At 47.3% G+C, this 23,598-nt stretch overlaps 1 protein-coding gene across 12 annotated transcripts in view; it reads right to left on the bottom strand.

The window, feature by feature from the left end:
* Positions 1–65: 65 nt before the first annotated feature.
* RUFY3 (RUN and FYVE domain containing 3) overlaps positions 66–23,598 on the bottom strand; it is a 32,834-nt gene continuing 9,301 nt past the window's right edge. For 3 of the 12 annotated variants that reach the window (XM_019292984.3, XM_039551694.1, XM_019292982.3), the window contains 18 exons: positions 18,398–18,451; positions 14,774–14,947; positions 13,920–14,037; positions 12,306–12,407; positions 12,076–12,199; positions 11,819–11,880; positions 11,668–11,733; positions 11,496–11,565; positions 10,419–10,511; positions 9,917–9,997; positions 9,361–9,528; positions 8,537–8,634; positions 5,762–5,881; positions 4,557–4,659; positions 3,783–3,859; positions 2,594–2,621; positions 2,266–2,340; positions 66–1,952 (listed from right to left, as the gene is read on the bottom strand). In XM_019292984.3, the coding sequence (XP_019148529.1) occupies positions 1,809–1,952; positions 2,266–2,340; positions 2,594–2,621; positions 3,783–3,859; positions 4,557–4,659; positions 5,762–5,881; positions 8,537–8,634; positions 9,361–9,528; positions 9,917–9,997; positions 10,419–10,511; positions 11,496–11,565; positions 11,668–11,733; positions 11,819–11,880; positions 12,076–12,199; positions 12,306–12,407; positions 13,920–14,037; positions 14,774–14,947; positions 18,398–18,451 (1,757 nt within the window). In that variant the 3' untranslated portion in view covers positions 66–1,808. Of the gene's footprint in view, positions 1,953–2,265; positions 2,341–2,593; positions 2,622–3,782; positions 3,860–4,556; positions 4,660–5,507; positions 5,902–6,065; positions 8,177–8,536; positions 8,635–9,360; positions 9,529–9,916; positions 9,998–10,418; positions 10,512–11,495; positions 11,566–11,667; positions 11,734–11,818; positions 11,881–12,075; positions 12,200–12,305; positions 12,408–13,919; positions 14,038–14,773; positions 14,948–18,397; positions 18,452–19,220; positions 19,245–23,598 lie in introns of those variants that run through there. The other 9 variants (XM_019292985.3, XM_039551695.1, XM_019292983.3 and 6 more) reach the window with 6 other exon arrangements.

Below are 23,598 nucleotides of genomic sequence, written 5' to 3' on the forward strand. Positions count from 1 at the left end.
CTCGGAATCCTTTCATACCTCCAGCCCAAGGGGAATGGGATGGAAAGACGGCTCAGGAGGCAGGATATGGATGATCAAGTTTTTTTATTGTGTGGAACAAAACTAACATCAGAAAACCTGCCCCCCCATTCCCAAGGTCCAGGTGTCAGCCCAGCCTGGCATCACACAGAGTACCTGAGCACAGAGGGAGCTGGCAGCCAGCATGGTCCCGCTCCCACCTTCCGAAATGCCAGTCCCAGGGCAGCCACCAGTGCTGTGCTCTGAAGGGGGCTCAGCCACCTCCCTCCTCCATGGACTTTAATCCTCCATTTCCAGTTTAATTCTCCCTCTGCATTGCCTGGGTGTTGTTTTCTCCTCAGGGGATGGGTCACACTGGGGTTGGGTGCAGGAATTCACACTGTTGGATGTGTACAACATGTACTCAAAGCTACTGACACTAAATTCAGTGTTTTCTCCATCCATCTCCAGAGTCTCACCCCTTCAGAGAACTCAGGAATTCACCTGAATTCCAGACTTTTGGTATTTCAACACTGTTTACAACTCCTGCCATAATTTAGGGGATAGCAGCAAAGAAATGGGTCAGGAAGCTAACCCGGGGAGCAAAAGGGCAGAAAAGAGTAGAAGTTGGGTGGCTGAACATGCCAAGTCCTAGAAGGATCTATGAGAGATGATTCCTGGTACAAACCAGCACTGACCATGTCAGTACCTCAGCTCCAAGAGGCTTTTTCTTGTGGTTCTAGCCACTCTAATGACTAGAAAATCCCCTCCAAGGAATCAACAGCTACCCCCTAACAACATCTGTACAAACCCCAGTGCATTTGTCACACCAATGCATCCATTTTCTATGAACTACAGGACATTCTGTGGTCTCAGAGACTGCAGGAGGTACCAGTAGGAAAAGGAGCAAACACTCCTATGACACAAGAAAGCCACCACTGCTTTTTGGACAAACAAAATTCCTTGAGGGAACAGTAACAAAGAACGATGTGGCATGAACCATGAAGCCTCTCTGAACTGTATTTGCAATTAAAATTTCTAACAGGTGCAGAGTGTTCCCATTTAGTTTTGATCCAACAAAAAGTGAAACACCAGGTTTATTGTAACAACGTTTCTGTGTGCACAAGGTGGAGAGGTGGATCCAAGTGGCCCTAAACCTGTGTCTGATGGGGATTGGGCCCAGCCTGTAAAGCACAGAGGGGGAACAGAACATTCACAGCTTGGTTTGGGGGTATCCCTGTGCAGACTAAGCCCCTGGTCAGAGCCCTGAGCCAAGGAAATGCAGGGAGCATGTGTTCACTGGTGTCCCACCTGCCCCGCTCACACCACCCACCGGCGTTCCCAGGATAAGCCAGCCTGTCCAGGGCAAACGGAAAAGGGGAAATGGGATTTCAAGTGCAGCCAGACATGAGGAATACCAACGCTCCTGTTGGGTTTTGGGGAGCCTTTGCTCAGCAGCAGCAGCAGCACACACCCACGCCACACACGTGAGGGCGACAACACTCCCAACTTCCACATGCAGACAACAGTTCTGGTGTGGGCAGGGGCTCCCAGAGTCCTGAGACTGCTCAGGCACACCTTGGGGCTGCTCCGTGTGACATCCCCAGTGCAATTCTCCACAGCACAGGCAGATTTTGGTACAGGGAAGGGCTCAGACTGTTGTTTCAGTAACAGGAGATTCTAAACACCAAGAAGCTGCTTCCCGTCCGACCTCCAAAGCACATGGGCAGGTGTCTTCACATTCCCCCTGAACAACTCCAGAAACACCATCAGCTACAGCCGTTGTTTGTCACCTCTGTGCCACCCATTCCCTACAAGGGGCTGCTGGAATACTGCTGGATGAGCCGCTGGTGGCAGGGGTTGCAGACGCGCTCGGGGTTGATGCTGGACGGGAGGGGCAGCTCATGCACCGAGCAGGCTTCACAGAAGGTGCCCCCACAGTTCTTGCAGATGTTCTGGAATGCAGGAAAAGGACAGAGAAGTCAAGGCGAGGTTCAGGTTCTGGCAGATCAACTTGGGAGAAAACAAACGCTGAGCTGAAGAAGGGAAGAAGCTGCTAAGGGGGAGGGAGAACAAACCACTGAACAGGGCGGAGCAGGAACCATCACCTCATCAGCATTTAACAAAGTTATGTTAAGGGCAGAGGGGCCTGCAAGGGCTCATTTCTTGGTACAAGTCACCAGCAGGAATTTGTGATTCCACCACAAAAGCCAGAGGGAACTCACAGTCACCGGCTGTGGGAAATGCCAGTACAAATCCAGGAGTTACCTTTCTCTGGCTCCGGCTGTTCTCCTCCTGGCACAGCTGGCAGATCTCGGCATGTCCAGGGCCCGACAGCTGCTCCTAAAGCCCAAGGCAAAACCAAGACATTCTGCTTTACACGGCTCCTGTGGCAGAGCTCTGCAGCAACAGGGGGGGAACTAAACATCGTTTTCACTGGGAACCAGCTGACAGAAGCAGAAATTCCCAGTGGCATCCCAGTGGCACTCTGGGAGTCTGGCTGTGCTTTGCCAGGCACACGGAGGAGGAGGAGTGGATTTTGGTCCAGCTGATTTATAGGAAAAGAGCAAAACCGCCAAGAAGGAGAATCACCCACCTGCTCCTCCTGCATGCCGCTGGGTGACCTACAAGGGAACAACAGCGTCACTTGGAGCAGGCCTTCCATCACCAGAGCCTTTAAATAAAACATCTGTGCTACCAGGGAATTCCCTCACCCTGTTTTTAAAACCCTCCCCAGATTTTTCAGTAGCTCTCCTGGTTCAATGGGAAGAGCAGAAGAAAAAATTGCAAAATGCCTTCAGGAGAGCAGAGGAGAGGGAGCACGAACACAGAAAAGACTGTTGAGGTGCTAGAGCAAAACAGTTTGGAACTGGCTTTAAACACAGGCCGGCAGGTTTGATCCCTAGCCCTGCTGTCAAAAGCAGCAATGAAGTACCACAAGGCCTGTGAACCATCAACCTGACCCTCACTTGCTTAAACACTCAGGTGAAACGGGTAAAAAGCATCTCAGGCCTGGAAGATTTTTAGTATCTTGCAAACCAGATTTGAACTGCTTTATGCTATTTTTAGGAGGATACTTTCCTGATTCACTCATCAATTAACTCACTGATTACCTCAATGAAGAGTGCCTCTCCACTGGCACTCGAGACACTGCAGCAGAGCCCTGACAGTCAGAGCACTTCCAATGGGCTGTTCCGTCCACGAGCCAAAGCCTCAGCACTGAGCTGTGCCCAGGGGCTTTGAAAACACCTTTTAACTTCTAAAACCAAATACTAAAATCCTGCAACAACAATCTTCCTCTGTAATAATTCAGCTTGGAAACAAGTGACCTGAACCACAATTTTACACAGCCATCTTCTTAAAACCTCACTTCAGGTTCTCTTTCCCCAACAGCTTCTCTTTAGGAGGTCCAACCACCCTTCTCCTTTCCCTCACCAAATATGCTTTGGACATGAGTTCCAAAGGTCTTGCATTTGGCTTAGCAAGGATTCTTGAGTCAGAAGAATTAGTAAACAGCAGATTTAGATAGAAAAAAATTCAAAGGTAAATGGGAGAGGCACAGAGCTTTCCCCATCTGAAAGCACTGATGAACAACAGAACCTCCGCCTTGCTTTCGGGAGCTATGGAAAAGCGGCAGAGAACTCAACAAAGGGCATGACGTTGGAAATCCTTCTTAAAAAGGGAAGTTGGACTATTCTGAACACCCTGTTGGCACAGAAATTTGAGAAGGGGAAAGCAGGACTTTGGAAAGGAGAGGCAGAAATGAGATCTGTTTCCTTCCCTACCTGTGCGGCAGGACACTGTTCTCTCTCAGCGGCTGCTTCAGTTTAGCATTTTCTTCCTGGATTCTGAGCTTCCCATCCTGCCAAAAGGAAACACTCACCCATCAGCTGCACCAGAGGAAAACTCCAGTTTCATTCCTGCCACACTGCAAGGGGAGAACTGGCACTGCTGTTCTGGGATACTGCTCTGCCCCTCCTTTGCACAGAGGGGTATCTGGGCCCCAGTCTCCCCTGGGAGCAGCTCTCCATGCTTTCTTTCAGCAGTGTACAGAGGGGACTGTGCCTCTCAGAGAGGGGCAGGGGTCCCATGACCTCCTGTTACCAGAAACAGTCACCAGCAGTTCTTATTTGCAGAGCAGAGGTTGAGAACGAGGACGGGCTGAAGAGGCTTTGTAAAAGCTGACCAGAGACAAACTTTCCCAGCCAGCAAAGAAAAGAATCCTCCCCTTCTCCCTAGCTGAGATGTGGGTCACAGCTGAGCCATGAGGCCTAAAGCACTTCAATGAAATTGTGTAATATTGGTCAAATAAGACAAAACTGCACCATTCAAGCAGGATGGGGAGAAACAAAGAACTGCAGAAGCCATCTCTGGTACTGCACAGTTCTCACTGTTACAACTCAAACTGCCTGGTCAGAGTGTGTACAAATCTTCCCGAAGCTCCTCCGGTTGTGGCACATGAACGACAACCATTTATTGCCTGAGAAAGCTCAGGAAAAGCAAACGAGCCAAGCGAAACTGTTACCTCAAACCCGAGCCAAAAACCCAAGTCACGTTACCTGTCTGAGCCAATTCTTTGGGCCTTTTTTGCTTTCTTGGCTGCGCTGGTGACTGTGAGACCATCTGTCTCTTTCCCGCCTTAGCTCCAGTTCTAGGTGGCTTCTGGAATACCAGGTGGAATTGTGAATAAAGGATGGCTTTGGGACACTTAGCACTGATAACTGATGAACTATTCGACCCTCTCTTCACACCCCTAACTCAGGAGCTAAAACTGCCTCTTGGAACCCCAAAGCTCTCTCGCAGTGTGTTAAGCCATAATGTGTCAGGATGAAAAATCTACACGTCCTTCATCTAATTCTGGTACAATTTAGCATCCAACTGATGCAAAACCAGACCCATTTGCCCATGTCCTCCTAAGCTCACCCATGCACACCCAGGACCTTGCACCAATTGCTACCAAAGCCATTTTCTGGTTGGCTGAGCACCTTTTTGAAAAAGGAAACACAAAGCTGGGCCAGGAGGGGAAGAGGGGAAAAAACCTCTCCATGCATCCAGCAATGCTCCCACAGAATTCATCCCAGTGACCTTGCAACAAGCCACACGTGTGTCAAGGCTGCAGGAGATGCTCTTCTATTTTAAGGAAAGAAATTTGTCTGTGTCCCTGACACTGCTCAAGTGATGACACTGCACGGGAAAATGTGATGGCTTTTGACAAGGTCTCTGGCTTCCAGCAAAACTAAGAGCAGTTCCAAAGGGGAAAAAATCCACATCACAGTACTGTGTGGCAGGTAAGACAACCAAAATCACTGCCCTTGCTCCAGGCCCTTCAGTGTTTGCTCCAGGCAGACTTGGCTGCTCAATCCCTGCCCAGGAGCAGCAAATCATTAGTGTTAGCTTTGGATTCCCAATTATCACAGAATCACAGAAGGTTTCAGTTGGAAAGGATCTTACAGACCATCTTGTTCCACCCTGTGCCATGGGCAGGGGTACCTTCCACAGGGTCAGATTGCTCCAAGCCCCGTCCAACCTGGCCTTGAACACTTCCAGGGATAGGGCAGCCACAGCTATTCTGGACAGCCTGTGCCAGTATCCAGGTGATGCTGTTACCAAGGATTTCCCTCCCTGGAGTTACACGTCGTGGCATCTAACACAATTTGCCTCACTCCCTCTCCATCCCCTGCTTCCCTCTGCCATCACCCTGCCTGCTCTCCCCTAGACACAGCAACAACAGCCCAGAAAAGAGCTTGGAAAAGGGTCTCTTCACCGCTGCCTGGAGAGCTCTTCCACTTCCAGCTGGAGGCTGTTGATTTTGTCCCCAAACTCCTGCTTGAAGAGCCGGTTGTCCTGCTGGGCCAGCTGCCGGTCCTTCTCTGCCTGTCGCAATCTGGATTTGAGCCACATGAACTTGTGATAAAAAACAAAAGCCATGGTGGGGAGGAAGACTGAGTTCAACCAACAAATAAAAAACCCAGTGAAAAGGTAAAGCCAAAAAAAGAGAATGGTAAAAACAATGGAAAGGAGGAAAATAGTTCAAAGCAAAGCAAAATGCAGGTGAACCAGGCAGAAGCTCTCATTTTCAATAGTTTTTATTCTATCACTACAGTTTACAGCCATTAGATGAGAAACAGAAAACATCACTTTTATCCAGATTCGAAGCAAACCTCAAGTACACAGAATTTTAAGTCCAATTGGAGTTTAATGTACGTTACATTTCAGCTTTGCACAGCTAACTGGAACTTGCAACATAGGTTGTAGCTACTCTATTGAGAATTAGTGCATATTCCTGCTCTCTCCCATGGATGGACACTTCGGCTCAAGCCCCAGGCATCAGTACACCAACACATTCCCACTCGGGGCCTGATATCAGAAGAAGCCAGATCCTTAAATCTGTCTGATTTCAGCACAAACCTCACCATCCAACCCCCTGTTCCTACAGCAGAACTGTGTGATGGGGCAGGGGGTTCTCTGTCCCAACCAGCTGTTCAGACAGCTTGATCAAAGCTTCCACATTTCCCTTAGGACTATTTCTTCTCCAGGGAGTTAGGATGAGTTTCTAGTAGCGGGTTACTGAGGGGTGAGTTTATAGGTTCAAGCATGCGGCTCAGGCATGGCAGGGAGGTTCCCAGCAGGGCTGCGCTGGGAGCCCAGGGAACAAGCCCCACAGTGGCCCATGATCACATCCACGGGGACCAGGCTGAGCCCCGCGGATTTTGAAACACACCAAGGTGCTCCCTCCTGTGTTTGTCACATTTGCCACCCACTGCCCCAAGGAGCACCATCCCATAGGTCAAGGGGAGAACTGGCACCAAAGAATTACTACAGGCATCTCACCAGAGCAAAAAAACCCTTATTTGACACAGAAACTCCCCAGATCTGACCTTCCAAAAGAAAAAACTATCTCGAGCAGCAGTTATAAACCTGAAGCCTGCGAGAGACCGGCACAGGGACTTCTGTGATCAGAGAATGTTAGTTTACAATAGTTCAAGCTACAGTTACTTCAGACTTTGCACCAGGGTGTTAAACTGGCAATTATTTTTCCTAATGAGAGGCATTTCCCAGCTTTAGCTCTTGTTCCATTAGCAAATTCCGTTTGTTTTGAGCAAGGCAAACTCAGAAGAAAATGAAAGAAGTGTAAAAGGCAACTCTTTTCAACCACCAACTACTCGGACAAGAAAAGGGCAAGGACCAAATTTCCATCTCCACTCCCCACTGCTGCACACTGGGTTCCTTCTCCTTTTTTTAACATGTTTTTGTTTCCTTTAAACAAAGATCAGATTATTTTTTATAAAACCTGTAACTTCCCTTTCTGGGAAGGGGAGAGACCTCCCAAAACACCTCTCCTCCGCTTCCTTGGGTCAGGAAGGACCACAGGGTATGTCTGGAGGGACTCCTGGCAGAGGTAGAAGCAATGCAAAGAGAAGGAGGTTTCCACTGAACTTACCACTCTACCGTGTTACTCTAAGACACCTATAGCTACTAATTCTGGACACATGAAGTTGAAAGGAATAAGGATAAGTCCCCACCCTCCCCCCAAGTCCCTAAGGCAGAATCCAGGCAGGCTGGTTACGGGAGGGCCGGTCTTCCCGGTGACGGGCCAGCGTCGCGCCCGCTCGGCTCGGACTCGGGGCTGAACCCACAGAACAGAAGAGAACGGGGAACGGCTTGGGGTACGCACACAACTACTGTCAACAACTTCCAGGGATGCATTTCTCGTCTACTTCACAAAAAGGGCAATACAGAAAAGGAGTTGACTGTCCCGAGCTGGCCACGGCCTCGGCTGAGCCGCGCACGCGCCGAGGGCTGTGCTGCTGCACGCGGTGACACCAGCGGCTGGACACAGCCACCTCGCCCACTCCTGACGCTTTCCCGGGGTGCTTAGTGGCCAACTCGTTGGTACTTGAACACGGTTTAAATGGCAGGGCTGGGGATTTTTATACCCGACTAAATCTCGGCAGAAAAACTCACTGATTTTAAAAACTCGGCAAATTCCAAATCAACTTTAGGTGACAATTAATATTTTAACAGTTGCTTTTAGCAATTCTCAAGTTCTCCCCTCATAAATGAGTTCTGATGTCAGAGCTGTGAGGTGGCCAGACATAAAAATGTCTAATGATGCTTCTGGATCAGTTTGTTTGCTGCACTATTTAAGGTTTTTGCCTGTTTCACCAAATCCTTTTCACTGTATAAGTAAGTCAGAATGAGGATGATGAGAAAACAGAAAAAATAAGAACAGCAAGAGAAAAAAGAACACATGAATTAGCTGAGTAGGCATCATGAAACATTTTCAAACACAAACTTGTTGCAAAGACAACCACTCTGTTTACCAAGAGCCATTCCCAACAGAAACCCTAAAATGAGAGCACCAACGGAGTGCGGCGCGCTACTCATTAACCAAGTCCCAGACGCGCTGCTCCCACTGCTCTCCTCAGGCAGCCCTGTCCAGCCCAGCACTGGGACTCTCCCCTGGCCCATTCTGGATCCAGGGGACACTACACTAAAGGACACACCAGTGGATCATGGTTCAAGTTTCCTGTCTTACCTTTGTTCCAGCTGTTTGATGGTGGCAGCCATCTGATTTGTTTTTTCTTCCAAGCGGCTGTTTAATTCACTCTTCTGTTTCACTCCCATGTCTGAACTCTGGGAAAAGGAGCAGTGGGGGGTTTGTGTAAGGAGTAGTAAATCCCAAATAAATCTCCATAAATCATGTGGCACGTGAAACAACAGGGCAGAAGGCAAAGAGGCAGGAAAAGGTGCTGAAAAAGCAAATGCCAGGACAGTATTGCAAGGACAAATGTCTTGCCATAGAGGTGCAGGCTCCATCTGGATCCCGCAACAGAGCAATGCCACCATTCATGAAGATTCCTGGATATGGGAAATGTAATGCAGTGCTTGCTAATAGTTAATACCTTCATATCATTCAGCTGTTTTGAACAAAGCCATTGGCTCAAGGAGAGCAAAAGCAACTCTTTGCTGTTGTCAAATTGATTTTAGGATCTATTCTGAGCATTGTGTTGCTGTTTGGAGAGTCTGCTCGTGTCACCACACAGGAGTTACACCAGGTGCCCTCCACACCAGACTGTGCTGGAGCACAAGCTCCCACAGCTCTTTTCATACCACAAAACCACACAAGATGCTTTCCCCCGTCTCACACGCACATTTCTGGACCACGATGAATTTTTGTTCAGAAGAAATTGCATTCACCTTTACCCTCCACCACATTCCAGTGTTCTCACAGCAGGACAGAAGTGTGCTGCACAGCCTGTGCCCCTTCCACACCCAGCACCTTTCCAATAGGCAGGAGGAATAAATGCACAGCAGCTCTCACTTTTATCTGGAATTCCCTGCATTGCCTTAGCTCCCTACCTGCAGCTTGAAAGACAGTTCATGCTTTAGAGCCCTGAGATCGTCCAGCTGCTGTCTGAGTGCCACCAGCGCATCCTGCTTTTCACAGACATCCTTCTCCAGCATCTTCATGGCCAGCTCCATCTCCTGCCGCATCCCGATCTGTGCCTCCAGCTCCTTCTCCACATCCTGGAACACAAGGAGCCCTCAGCATTTCCAGGAGCTCCCCTCATCACCCAGGGGGTAACCACCCTTCCCCTCTGCCCAGGCACTCCCTACCCGCGAGCATGCTGCACTGCCGCAGCTTCGGAGTCACACATCTGACACATCCCTTAGGGAGAGTAACTCCACAGTTTTCAGTCCAGTATCAGAGCCAGGTGTGCAGCAGGGCTAGCAGAGAGTCAGGGAATTCTACATGGGCCTGTCTTTGGGATGGAGGGGTCTAAGGAAAGATTTTATTTCCTAAATACCGTCAGGTCAGGCATTTTTCTCCCCACACAGGTATTGAACAAGGGCTCAGCATGGCAGTGACCCTTTGCAGCCCTGTGGGGTGGGCCCCGAGCCCCCCAGTCCTCACCAGGCGCAGCTGAGTCTCCTCCTTCAGCTGCTTCCGTGCCTCAGTCAGTGCCTGCCCGTCAGCAGTTCTGTCCTTGGTGGCCTGAGGTAACAGACACAGTTCACTTGGCATTGTGTACTGCCAGCCCTCACTTGGCCTCATTACTGGCTTTTCCCCAACACTTGGAATTCTGCAACAATTCAGGACAAACCAGCACAACTCCTGTATCCCGATTTTCCTGCCTCCCCTCAGTAAGGCCCCCTCCCTCCTGTGCCCTGACACCTTGCCCAGCGAGCTCCCGGCTCCACGCATGCTCCCTGCTCCGCCCCTATGGCCAGGCAGGATTCCCTGCGGCCAGGGCCCATCTGTTCCCTCTGCACAGGGCCTACCTGCTGTTCCTCTAATGCAGTGGGGTTTGTGTGAGACACACAAGGAAATGCACTCTGTTCCAAACACGGCATTCAGGCTGGGCCTGCCCCAGAGCTCAGCAATCATCCCCACACACACACACAAATACACCAACCTTGCGACTGGACTCCAGGATGTAGGAGCTTTCTTCCTTAACCCGCTCCATCTCTTCCTGCAGTGTAATGATCCTGTTGTTGGCAACTGCGAGCTGGGAACAAAACACAACAGTAACACATCAAAAACATACTTCACTGGTTTTTTTTCTCTCTTGACCCCACCAGATGAGGAAGATTTGGCTGGAAACGGAGGACGAGCAGCACACAGCACCCTTAGGGATGGGACACCTGGCTCAGAGGAATTCCCAGGGATCACATCACTGCAGACCAACAGATTAATATAAGTGTATGGTCAAAGGCAAAAGTAACTTCAGAAACTCCTTCTGGCTTTGTAACTCACAACTTACATAAGGGTCACACACAGGAGCAGCTCAGAGACATTCCAAAGGATCAGCCATGCTATCCTGTGACAAACCCAAACAGAACTCCCGGATGCAAGTGCGAGTCCTTGACAGAGCTCAGGCCCGACACACACACGTGGCTGTGATGTGTGACACAGCTCATTACCTACACCCCAGCTGGCACAGCGCGTGCCGCTGTCACCGCAGCCTCATTCCACACTCTGCAGGCTTCCCTTGGCAACTTCATTATCAAACCCCAGAAACACTGCAGGCACCATTGCAATTCATCTCCTGGCACCACGTCACTATGCAGGTAAAACACCAAAAGCCACTCATTCCATCAGGTAAGACCTCCTGTCACCCATTTGTCAGGGAGCTGACCCCAAAACATTTTATGACATTTATGTCATCACTAATGAGCTGCAGACCAATGTTAAAACACAGACTGCACCTCTGCCTCATGTACCCGCTGTTTCTCATGCTCAGGCTGGACATTTTACTTATATTGACATTTTTTCCTTTACTTTTTGCAAATTTACGTAAACATACAGTTGATTTTCCAACTCGTGCTCAGTAGTGACAGCCAGTGAAATTCCTTGGAAGGTCAGCTATTCCAGTTCCATCACTAAACACCCCTCATTCTGTACACCGGACATCTGAAAGGAACCCCTCCCTCCCTGGTTAATCCCTAATTCCCAAAGGCCAAAGCATCAGGTGGTTTTCCATGACACTTACCTCCTCGGTCAGCTTTGTGTTGGATTTCTCCAAGGCATCCACCTTGGCCTGCAGGTTGTTTACTGTAGCACTGTTGAAGAGAAAAAACCCTACAGTAATTCCTTCACTTTTTAAAATTCCGTTTTCTCTTTTGTCCTACAAAGTAATAAAGAGCCAAGAGATCACATTTTACCTTAGATGTCTATTGAGTTCTTCTACATAGTTCTTCTGGTCCAAAATGGCAGTTATCTGACCATCTCTGGAAAAAAGAAACAGGGCAGCCTGGAATACTTGAATACACATTCCCAAGAGAGGAGCAGCAGGACAACTGTGTGTGCACCTACCCTTCGCTTCCTTTCGTGCTGTTCCCATCTTTCAAATACATGGAGAAATCAATAACTCCGACCTGGAGGAGAAAAAATTGCATTTTACACTAACCACTTGGTTTCTAAGACCAACCCACTGTTCCCAGGTGTGGAAGTTTAGAGTTAGGACATCAACACCTGCTGTACTTCAGCCAGGATTCATTACATCAGCAGGCTATGCAAAATTAATGAATTTTCCAATTTAAATGAGCAGAACAAACCCATTAACTGAATACCTGGGAGTCCAGGTCCTCTCCCTTCATGCAGAAGTTGGCATCGATGACGTTCAGACCTACAAGAAGGCCAGCAATGATGGCACCTTCCTCTTCCATCATCAGTGCGTTGGGCTCGTAAAATTCACTGCAGGATGCAGGGCAAGAGACACACAGGAGTGAGACGGGAAAAATGATCAAGATCTTACAAGAGAGCAGAAGTGAACCTAACTGAGAATGAGTCCAGCACTCACCTGAGAAGATCCTTTCTGTTAATCAAGGCTTTCATGTACTCTGAAAGTTTCTTCTGCATCAGAGCCAGGCGAAGCCAAGCTCTTCCTCGGCCCACAGGTGTCCTGCAAAGGCCAAAACAAACATTTCCAGACACCCTGCAAGGCACAGTCACCAACAGCTCTAATAACCCCACCCTCCTTCAAGTTTTTGCACTTCCAAGACAGAGGTGGCACTGGTGCAAACAGAGAAACACAAGGCACGGAAGCGCAAATAGGTCCAGCCCGATTAAGCCATCACTGTTTCTCTCATTAACTCAGTATGTTTTTGCTGCCCTACTAAAAAGATTTCCCTGACTTTATCCCTGCTGGACGCTGCCAGACAGATCAGCTGCTTCAGCTCATCACCTTCTGAGTCACAACCAGTTCTGCCTAAGTCACAGGAACACACACACCAGCGCAGCTGCCCAACACCACTCCTTGGGGTGGGTCAGGCTGGATGGGAATCCAGCCAGACAGCTCAGAACCAACTCAGTGCTGTTCTCCTCAGTGCTTTGCTCCTGAACAGCCTCACAGGATGCCATGGCCTCGAGTGCCAGTCCTTCCCCTCCTTTCTCCCAGCCACCAGGAGCACGTGGCTCTAACACGCTGACCTGGATGTCTGACCTCACCTGGTACGAGCAGCAGCAGCTCAAGGAAGTCACGGCCAGTACTGCCCACTCCTGACTCACTAACGGGACCTGGCCCTTCCAAAGGGTCACTATCAACAGAAGGTTTAGGAAAGTACTCTGAAAGCATTCTTTACTTCCATTCATTTCCTGCTGCAATGCTCTGCAACAGGAAGAGGTCCCAGGAGCCCCGGCAGAGTGCTGGCCCTGTCAGCTGCTGCAGGAGTCCTGCCCAGATCTCCAGTAAAAGCACTTGTCCGTCAGTACCTCACTAAATACTAACCCAAAAGACATTTATTCAATTTATCCATCTGTTCTTTCAGCAAAGATGACTCGATCCTTAGTCCTGTTGCTCATACAAAAGCTTCCTTACCCATTTTTTCTATTCCAAGCTGAAAGCTTCTTACAGTTTCTTTCACCATGAAATAGGCAAGCCTGAATGTGACATCTGAAATTCCTATGAATCTTTTACAAGTAATATTGGCTTCCTGTGGCTTTTTGCCTCCCCTCTTTAACACAAACTACTATCTTCTCCAGCTTGGTGCCTAAGCTTCCCTCTCACATAAACTTCAACCAAATTTATTTAAAAGAAGCATTACCTACATCAGCCTCAAAACTGTTTATTTAAACTGTTATAACCTTCCTGTTAATTCCCTTCCTCTTGAGTCTGACTTCACAAATGCTCAGTAAAGGCTGTTCCCATGCCTGAGGCACATCACCACGCCTTAAGTGCTAGCAGTAAAGGCACTGCTGTCTGTAAGTTGCCACACTCTTAACACAGCAAGACTATCTCCTGTGCTCTCATGCTGCTGATCCTTGATGAAGAGTAAGAGAGCAATGATCCATTTTTATCAGCAGAAGGTGACAGATGTATTCCTGAAGGTTCTGTTTGCTCTTCCTTCTCTTCTTCAGGATCCTTCTCACAGTAAAACTCCTATTATGTACTCATGCAATAAAGGAGTGTACTTACTTCAGCCCTGGGAGATCCTTAACACTTGCTGTAATCTCTGCAGCCTCAGGAACGAGTTTTTCTACTAATTCTAGAGGTCCCCAAAATGACTTATTTTGCCCAAGAAAAGTCTTTTTGGCTAAAAAACAAAAAGAAAGAAAAAATGAGCCTGTTAGACCTGTGCTGATATAATGCCTTCTCAAACAAGTGAACAAAAAGCAGCCAAAACCTGCCAGAATGGCTCCTCTGGGGCTGCTGCTGGGCAGGCACTTGGTATCCTGGAATCCCAGGATGGTTTGGGTGGGAAGGGCTCTAAAGACCACCCGTTTCCACGCCCCTCTGCTTTCCATGTCCAGCTGCTACCACACAAGGGCAGCACCTAAAGGACAGTCCATACTTGGCCATTTGAGCTGCGACTCAGGATTTCACAGTCAAACACATTTTAACAGCAGCTTCAAGCCATGAGCTGCGCACAGCCCAAACCCTCAGTTTAGACAGAGCTATTGAAAAGGAGCTCCAGGGTTGCACTTCCTCTTCCAGCTAGGAGATGCATTCCTAAAGCACAAAGAAGTGCAGAAAAAGGAGTCACGAGCTTGCCAAAAGCCGATTTAATCCCTGATCCCTGATTTACAGCCGGGACAACTGAAACACTGTTTTAAACGTGGCAAGCACCTGCAACGCCTCAACTTTCCCCCTGCAGCAGGTTTCTGTGCCTTCGTTTGGCCTGCCCAGTGCACTGCAATCACAGCAGTGACTGCTCAGGCTCTCCTCTGTCTCGTGCAGGCTGCAGAGCTCTGTTTTGACCCCACGCTGCTGTTCCCCGCTGCAGGCCGTGCCCTGCAGTGCGGAGGGCTCGTGCCCAGCCTCTGAGTTACCTTTGAGGCCGTGCTTGAGGCAGTGCTCCATCACCACGAAGAACTGCTGCAGGGGGGCATAGTCCGAGTCCAGCGTGCGGCCCAGGTTCAGCGCGGACTCGATCAGCCCCTTGATGCTCAGCTTGGCCATGTTCATCAGGTTCATACGTTCGTTAGCCATGAGGTAATTGGGGTCTGCAACAAAGGAAGGAAAGTGCTGGTGAACAACAAAAGCTGGTTTCATTACAGTAAACACCCCACCTTGCTCTATTTGTTCCTCAGCTTTGAAAGCATTTTTGGGGCAGCGCGTTTCACAGGCGGCACTCTGCAGGCCTTTTGTGGAGAAAAATCAACATCAACTAGCGCTTTAGGGCCAAAGCCACAACGGCATGGGAATAGACAATGTATCATATTGAGGGTGCCTTAATACTTCAAATAACTACAGGCGTTCCTTATTTTCAAGACAGACATTTGGAGCCTGGTGTTCATCCTGTGCTTTGCACCTTGACAACGTGTCTCTGACTGGCACGGCCGTCACTTGTTCCAAGTCACATCCCCTTCTACAAACCGGTAAGAATCCTCCACTTGTGGTTTGTTCTTGCACCTAAAGGTCACCATGGACCCCCTCACAATTAATCCAGCAACATGTGTCTCTATGCCAACTTGCGTCTCTCTTCCTCAAGATTTTTTTTTGAGGCTTAGATGTAACATGGAGCCAACTCCCACTTATCTCTCTTGGTTTCAACACTGCCACTGGTTTTCACCAGTGAGAAGGAGCTGATCTTCATGGCTCCTGAGAGCTCATACTAAATCCCCAAACTCACAGATCTCCCAGGACTATATTCTCCTTCCACCATATTATAAATATCCAGACCTTTACACTGGCTACTCACACCCAGTTTTTGAGCTCCAGTTCTCAGTTGCAGGCAGTTTCATCCCTGTAAGGCCCATTTATCCAGGGCTGCTGCCAACAGCCAGGGACCCTTGAACCAACCTGACGCCTTTGCAAGTCAATGAACTACTCCTGGCAGCAGAGATGTGAGCAGAGGACACCTCAGATTACAGATCTAAGCAAGAGGCACCCTGTCAGCACCCACCAGCCAAAAAGAGAGCCAAGAGCACAGCTAAAATACCCACACCCGAGTGCATGTCACTGTGGGCTGGGAAAAATCCACAGCACAGGGAGAGGGAAGATCCGGGGCAGTGCCACCATCCAAACCTAAGACCATGGCTCATTTGTTCAGTCTCTCAAAAAGCAGCTCAGGACAGAGCTTCTGTCATCCCCCTTCTTCTTCAGAGGGAAGTAGAACCAGAAGCCTCCTTCTCTAAATCTATTTCTATAGTTTAGAGAACTTCCAAGTACTCATGTAGGAGTGCAATGCTCAGCGCAGCACTGGACTGCAGAAAGACTGAACTTTGTGAGGGGTTTTTACTGCCTTTCAGGACTACTGCTGTCTGAAGGTGATGGGTCCGGCTGATCTGGAGGTACCCTGAGCACATGACCTGTTCCAGATTTCCAGTTCATTTTATGACCTGCAGTGTAGCTAACAGTCACCATCACCACGAATGCAGACTCAGGAAAAAAGGCAGGCACAGTATTGCCAAGACACAGAGACCTCCTCCTCATCCTCTCTCAGCACATTTCCTCACTGGCCAAGGCCAGTGATCTGATGGGTAGCAAGGCATCCACAAGGACTCTGCTTGGGTGGCAAACCAATCCCTAACGCAGAATTAAAGGAACTGTACAAGAGAGCACCAAGGAAAATGCTCCTTTGGCTGTGGTTATTAGCTAATTTCAACAGAAAAATATTTTCACTATATCACACTAATCAAAGGTTTCCCCTTCCTTAGTCTGCTGTGAGCAATCGTGCTCTGCGTGTGCAGCTTATCCAAGATTCTCATCTTGCAAACCAATTCGCTTATCTAGTGGGAAACTGGATAAAACCCCTAAGGTTTAGTCCAAAAATTAAATGCTAAGTAATTGATACTCTTGTTCTATGTACTGCACCACTCACACCTTTAAAGAAGGCAGGGTAGGCAGGCGAGGCTGACTTTTACACAGTAAGACTGTCAGGCTGGCTTTAAGCTGGGACAAGTCTGATCCTGGTGTGGACCTGACATGCTCCATCTGAACCAGTACCTTCTCCAATCTCCTCCTGCCTCTACCTGCAAAACCTCTGCCTGGGCTTTCCTACACATCCCATGTCATCAACCTTAAAAAGCAAAACCCCAGCCCTCAAACTTTGCCTTTCCACAGGGTTTGGGTTTCAAATAAAGGAAATCAAACTCTCAGGACACTTTGTTATTTAAATGTTGCAGCTTCTACAGAACAGACATGTTTTCTAACCAGCTGCTTCCACAAAGATGTTTCCAAAAGCATCTGAGAATCCTGTAATTTGTTTAAAAGGTACAATCTGTACCCAGGAACCTGAAAGTCAAGGAAAGAGTCAATGCAATACAGGATCTCAATGGGTTAAGCTGCAACTGGTCTTGGTACTTCTTACTCGGTGATGATAAATTTTATCACTCCTCATACTCTAAAACAAGGAAGAAGCAACTAAAATGAAGCTAAAACTTGGATCAAAGGCAGGGAGTGATGAGACCCTGGAGAAGTGAACAAACCCACTGAAAGCAATGCCAATTCATTAGCATTTCATCAAGGTTCTCCATCTTACATGAACAACACCAACTTAAAGTAGCCTGAAATTCAGCACGGCTACTTCCGTGTGGCAGAGAAACATCTCTCACCTGACAAAATAAATGCAAAACAACTTATACAACATTTTAGGAAAAAAAGAAGCCTCAACCCCCTTTTTTTCCTTAAAGCCTGCCCTGGAAAATGCTCTTCTCTGGGAAGCAGCACAGGCTGTTTTGCCAGGAGAGGACATTGCCTGTGGCTAGGAGGCTGCGAGCAGCAACCAGGCACAGAACCAGCACAGCAGTTAACGGCACCATCGTGGAAGATGAGCAACAAGGATCAGTGTGCTCAGGGCATGGGAACATCAGCCTTTTGCGCTGCAAACACTTGAATCCCAAGCAGGAGCAGTTGTATTTCATCATCGAAGTACCAATTTGCTTGACCACTTGCTACGTTGGGGATTCAACTATTTCACATCTGTGCCGTTTTTTAAAAATCAAGAAAGAAGCACTATAAACAAGTTTCTCATTTAGTATTTCACAAGTTCTAACAAAAATTTGCAATACAAGTTGTAGTGGGTTTTAGAATCCTTTTTTCCAAGCCTTGGCAAGTAGTGCCAGAAAATCTGAAGAATCTAGTCAGAAATACTGCAGAGAATCTTAAGCTTCAGGGTGATTTCTGAAATACTTCTTAAAATTCAGCTTCCATATGTTGCTGCAACCTTTTAAGCTGTGCTTCTGCCAGGCTCAGGAAACTACTGCCTCTGAAAGAATTTAGGAGAAGGCAAATAGCCCTTGTTGTTTCACTTCTTCTACCTCCACTTCAAGTCAGCGTAGTAAAGAAACCCCACACATTTATTTAAGCAACATCAAGAAAATGCAAGAAAGACACAGCTACTGGCACTGGAAAGGAAAACTAACTGCATTTTGCACTCAGGCTCAAAATAATAGCGCAGAAGCCAACAATTAGCACAAACAAGAGCTGTGAGATGTGGGTGTGGAACGCACCTTCGGAATCATCGCGCAATTGCTCCACCACATCTGTCAAATCCTCCCAAGAGTCTTTGCAAACAGCAAAAGGAAAGGAAAAGAAAGAAAAACGTCATGCAAGCCGTGATCTAAAGGAAAGATTCAAAATCAAGATATAAGAAAAGCATAACTGAAAGGGAGATTTGCATCATACAAGACTTAATTCATAGTGGCAAAAGATCTGCAAGTCAAAAGGGTGTATTAGTCTGCACAAAGCAATAGAGCAAAGCATTCTTCTCCCAGAGTCAGACCAGGGCAGGCTTCAGTAAAGCTGCAGAAGCTTTGTTTCTGCATTAACACAAGCAACATTTTTCTAAAGCACATCCTAAAAAGAAAAGCAACAAAAGCATTCCTTTATTTGTAAGATAAAAGCACTAAACTTGTGATATTTATGCAATGTCACCTTTGCTTCAAGTTCCTCATATCCAGCCTCAAGAAGAACTGCCGGCAGGGAAACAGCCACACGTGGGAAGCAGGCACGTTCAGGGAAAAGACACACTGAGGGCATTTTATGGTTCAACAGAGCTTAAACTCTGCTATAACCATGACCCCAAACGACAAATCCCGCAGAGGTGACCCAGCTGAGCCCTGTACAGGTCACAGGCTGACGATGATCCCCTAAGGACTCAGCCAGGGAAGCAGCTCTCTCCTTGGCGGGACAAGGGAGGTATCCTGGGAGAGGAGCAGGCAGGACAAGGAGAACTGGTTTCAGCACACCCACTACGTCCCTGTGCCAAACCCAGCGAGCCAAGCCAGACAAATGCCCCGAACCCTGGGCATTTTTCACTCCCTACTTACGCACCCGCGCTCCCCAGCGTCAATCCGCGATCGGCGGAACATCCGAAGCACAGGGAAGGCTCCGTCCCCCTTCCCGAGCCAACTGTGCCGAAGTCCCGAGCAAAGTCCAGAGGCTGCCCGGCCCTCCTCCCTCCCACACACAGCCAGCCCCAGCCTGCACACTGCTCCTCCACGCTGAAACAGCAACCAAGAGCCTCAGCGCCACTTCAGCTCACACAGAGCTGAGCCCCACGAGCTCCGTGTGCCCAACAGGCCCCTCATCCTGATGCTGGGCTATGCACAGTGCTCATTTTTAACCCTTTTCCTCCAAAGCAGAGACTGTCACCAACATTCCCCTGTGGCTGAGCACTACTGCAGGAGCAACAAGGAGTTTCCCCGGAGGAAATCCCTGTTGTTGCAAAAACAAACCCCGGTGATATTCTCCCCCACGTGCAACAGTGATGGCTTTTGGTCTCTCATGACAGGTGCTGCAGCTTCCCAAGGGCCAGGAGACTGAATCTCACCGCAGTGGACGGACCTGTCTCGGACACTTCCCAGGACCCTGCTGCACAAACGGGACACTTGGACTCAGATCCAGATGCTGATCATCCCAGAATCCGTACCTGCACATAGTACGGGAAGCCACACACCACCACTGAAAGGTTTTTATTTAATACCGAGGGGTTGCATTTTTTCCTTAATCCAAAGCATAAACAGGGAAGAACATATAACCAAAACCAGATTTAACAGGGACAGAAAGAACTGACAGGCTTCATTTAATCTTCCTCATTTATTTTTAACCCCCAGCAAGTAACCCAGGTAAAGCTCCCAGAGGAATATCCAGAGGAGTCTTCTCTTCTACCCTACAAGTCATAATCCCATCTTCCTACTAGCAAGAACTGCAAGAATTTAAACTGGTACTATGGCATTTGCATAGATTTAGAGGCAAAAGCACACATTTAATTAGCACTTTCTTTCCTATTTTCATTCATTCTCCATGCATCCAACTGCACTTTGCAAAGAGTTCATTTCTTCTTTTACCTTGTACATTTTCCCACTTGTCTGGAAACTCCACCAAGCAACCTTGGGGGTAAAAAATCTTCACATGGAAGAATCACAAAGACCTGAAACTCTGTAGTTCCCATGGTCCTTATGGTGTGTGAAAAACTCAATACTTCCAATTATGATAGGAATTGTTTAATTCTGTACAAAGTTTAGAAAACAGGATGACCCAGACTTTTAAGTCTCCATAAAACAATTAACTCATTCCAACCAGATTCCCAGGAAGATTAGTACTATGGAACTCAATACCCCATTGGAATGAACACTCAAGCCAGTTCTTCAGGAAGGGACCGGAGACCTTGTCTCTAAAATATTAATCATGAAAATCCCATCTGTTATTTGGACAACGGAGGGGTTTGCAGTCACTCCCTTCGCTGACACAGCAGCAGCATCTCACTGAAGGAGCTGGGATACACCTTCCCAAGCCAAAAAAAGCTTTTACAAGTAAACCCTGGGAAAAAGGAACAGCATCAAAATTATTTCACATTGCTGCTCAACCTTTACTCTGTTTTTAAAAGTTGAAGTTATTAGGCTAAAATAGAGTTGAGTCAAAACCTTTCTGAACCCATGAGCATCACCCCACACAGAGCATCTTGATATGAGAATCAAGTTCCTCCAAAGAGAGATGAAATAGAATCACAGAATCACAGACTGCCTTCACCCCATTCCATCCCCTGCCATGGGCAGGGACACCTTCCACTAATCTGGGCTCCTCCAAGTCCCGTCCAACCTGGCCTTGGACACTTCCAGGGATGGGGCAGCCACAGCTTCTCTGAGCAACCTGTGCCAGGGCCTCCCCACCCTCCCAGGAGGGGAGTTCCATCAGGAAGAAAAGGTCCCAAGCTTTTGAATAGGTCAGGATTCTAAAAATTATTTTTAAGAACAGAAATTTTAAACAAACTCATAAGGAGAAGCTGAGCCGTCAGTAAGATAACCTAAAAAACCCCAAGGCGTCCGTTTCGGGAAGCGAAAACTGAGCTTGATATAGAAAGTCCTGAGCAATGGTGCCATGTCAGTCCTGCTGCTGGGACTGCTGGGAAAGGCTTGGCCCAAATCTGGACAAATACTCCTTTGTTATGAAACGGGAACCTCAGGTCGCATTACTACACTTAACTTGCATTCTGATATTTGTTACCTTAGGAATACATTTAATAGCAAATAAAGAGGTCAAGGAAGAAAATTAGGTGGATGCTGTTAATGTTATGGGAGGTACATAAGTAATTCTTTCAAGTTAGGTTTGCCAACGAGATGGATCACGAATTGTTGACAAGGAAAAGGGATCAGCAAAGGGTTTCACCATCATGTTCAAACACCCTGCAAGCCCAAAATCAGGGTAGCCACCAGGCAGTCTGCAGCCTGAAATGCCAGGAACCATCTACTCAGGACAAAGTAGCTTAAAGAAACATTTATTTTAAAACCCACTGCATAAAAATTCCATCTCTAAATAGACACATATACAGAGAGCCTTGCATACAGAAGAAAAGAGCAGTCAAAGATCTGCAACAAACCAGAAGGAAATAAAAAAAGAAATAAAGAAGTACAGACAACTTGGAAACTCCAAGCCCATTCTCCATTACACGTATGGGACAAACAAACAGCCAGCGTACATCACACGAAGTCACAGTATAATCCCATCCTAAGTCTTACTCCCATCTCCACATGATTACCATAAAATAATCACCCAATTTCTCTATGTTGCAACTGTGTGCAGTTATATGGAACATTTCTGCACAACCAGCCTGTTTTCGGAGGGAAACACATGACTAACTGCTCAGAGAAATTTCTCATCCTATTTTGGCCCTTGATAGTTTACACCAAGAAAATAAAAACCCAAACCCTTGGGGTTTTTTCCCCATCTTTCACTTCCCAGTTCGGCTGACACCCAAGTGGTTTCTCTGAAGCACTTTTGACTCACCACCTCGGAGGGATACAAAGCTGCCCTGAGTTTCCCAGGTCTGACTTCATTTAGACTGACACAGCTTAGAAGAGCGAAGGAAACAACTCTTAAGAGTAATTTCTGATTTGAAGTCTGGATTACATGACCTAACTGCTATTCCCAAGCTTTATGACCATGAACACAGTGCAATTCATGTAACTTGCATTTACTGACTTCACATTTCTTCTATTAGATCTGGCCTCCAGCTCCTTCAAACTTGTCATCTATTTAGGGGTTTCTGTCACCAGATGTGTTTTACGAGGTTTTTTCCAACTACAGAGTCATCTCGTGCAGGTTTTCGTCCACACCTGAAAGGTCCCTGCCACTCTCAGTACAATTCAGATTTGTTTTGTAATGGGAAAGGCCCAGTCCACTGAAACATTCCACCTCTCCCATGACTTCACTGTTCCTATTCCACACTACTAGAGAAACCCTAAACCCAAGTTAACAGTTGCCAGTTTGCAAAACAAAAGTATAACCAATAAGGTTATGCTGCTTCCCTAAACCATTTTGAAGTACACAAAGGAACATGGAAAAACACTTGGATAGAAAATGGAGAGAAAAGGTAAAATCTGAAGGATGATTCAATAACCAGTGCCACAGATTAATGGGCAGGAGGTTTTAAGAACATTTTCTTTTCCTGAAGAGCTCTACAACTCCTTGTCAGGGCATTTTACACAAGCACATGTCAGAAACTAAAACTTTTAAATTACTGGTCAAAAAAGAAGAAAAAATGTGACCTTAGCTTCTGCCCCACAGAAAAGAAAATTTCATCTTCGCATGTTATAAATTCTAATTCCAATTGCTGCTTTTAGTGCAAATAGAAGAGGATTAATAAAAAGAAGAACACTGTAATTCTTGAAAATTCCAAGTAAACTCGAGTTAGCACATGTATTCTTCTGGTCTCTACTACAAAGTGATCCCATGAGGACAAAAATTTCCACAGCTCTGTTGTGAAGCTCCCCATGATTATTCAAGATAGAAATTTAACATCCAGTAAAATGGCCTAAAAAAAGACCATTTTGCATAACTTCTCCCCAAAGTTGAGACCCGTGTTCAATGCCATCCATACACACACTCTCTTCAACATTCAACAGAAATACAATCCAGGTGGTTTCTACCTCCATCCCTAAAGATGCCTCAAAGACCGTCACACCTTGCAAGCAAGCAAGCAAGGTCAACAAACACCAGGGTCCCATTTAATTTTGAGGGGCCTGCAGAGAACAGTAAGGTTCTGAGAGTCGTATTAAGAATCACTGCCTGTTCAAAAAAATAAGGTTTTTTTCTAATCCAAGCAGATTTACAGTAAACAGCAGAATCTGCTTATTTTCATATGCACACAGAATTGTTTCCAATTGAAAAAGCATATTAATTGGTTTTATTGTTAAATTGAGCAGCCATGCTA

The sequence above is a fragment of the Corvus cornix genome, chromosome 4, assembly GCF_000738735.6.
Source record: "Corvus cornix cornix isolate S_Up_H32 chromosome 4, ASM73873v5, whole genome shotgun sequence".
NCBI classification, from domain to species: Eukaryota; Metazoa; Chordata; class Aves; order Passeriformes; family Corvidae; genus Corvus; species Corvus cornix.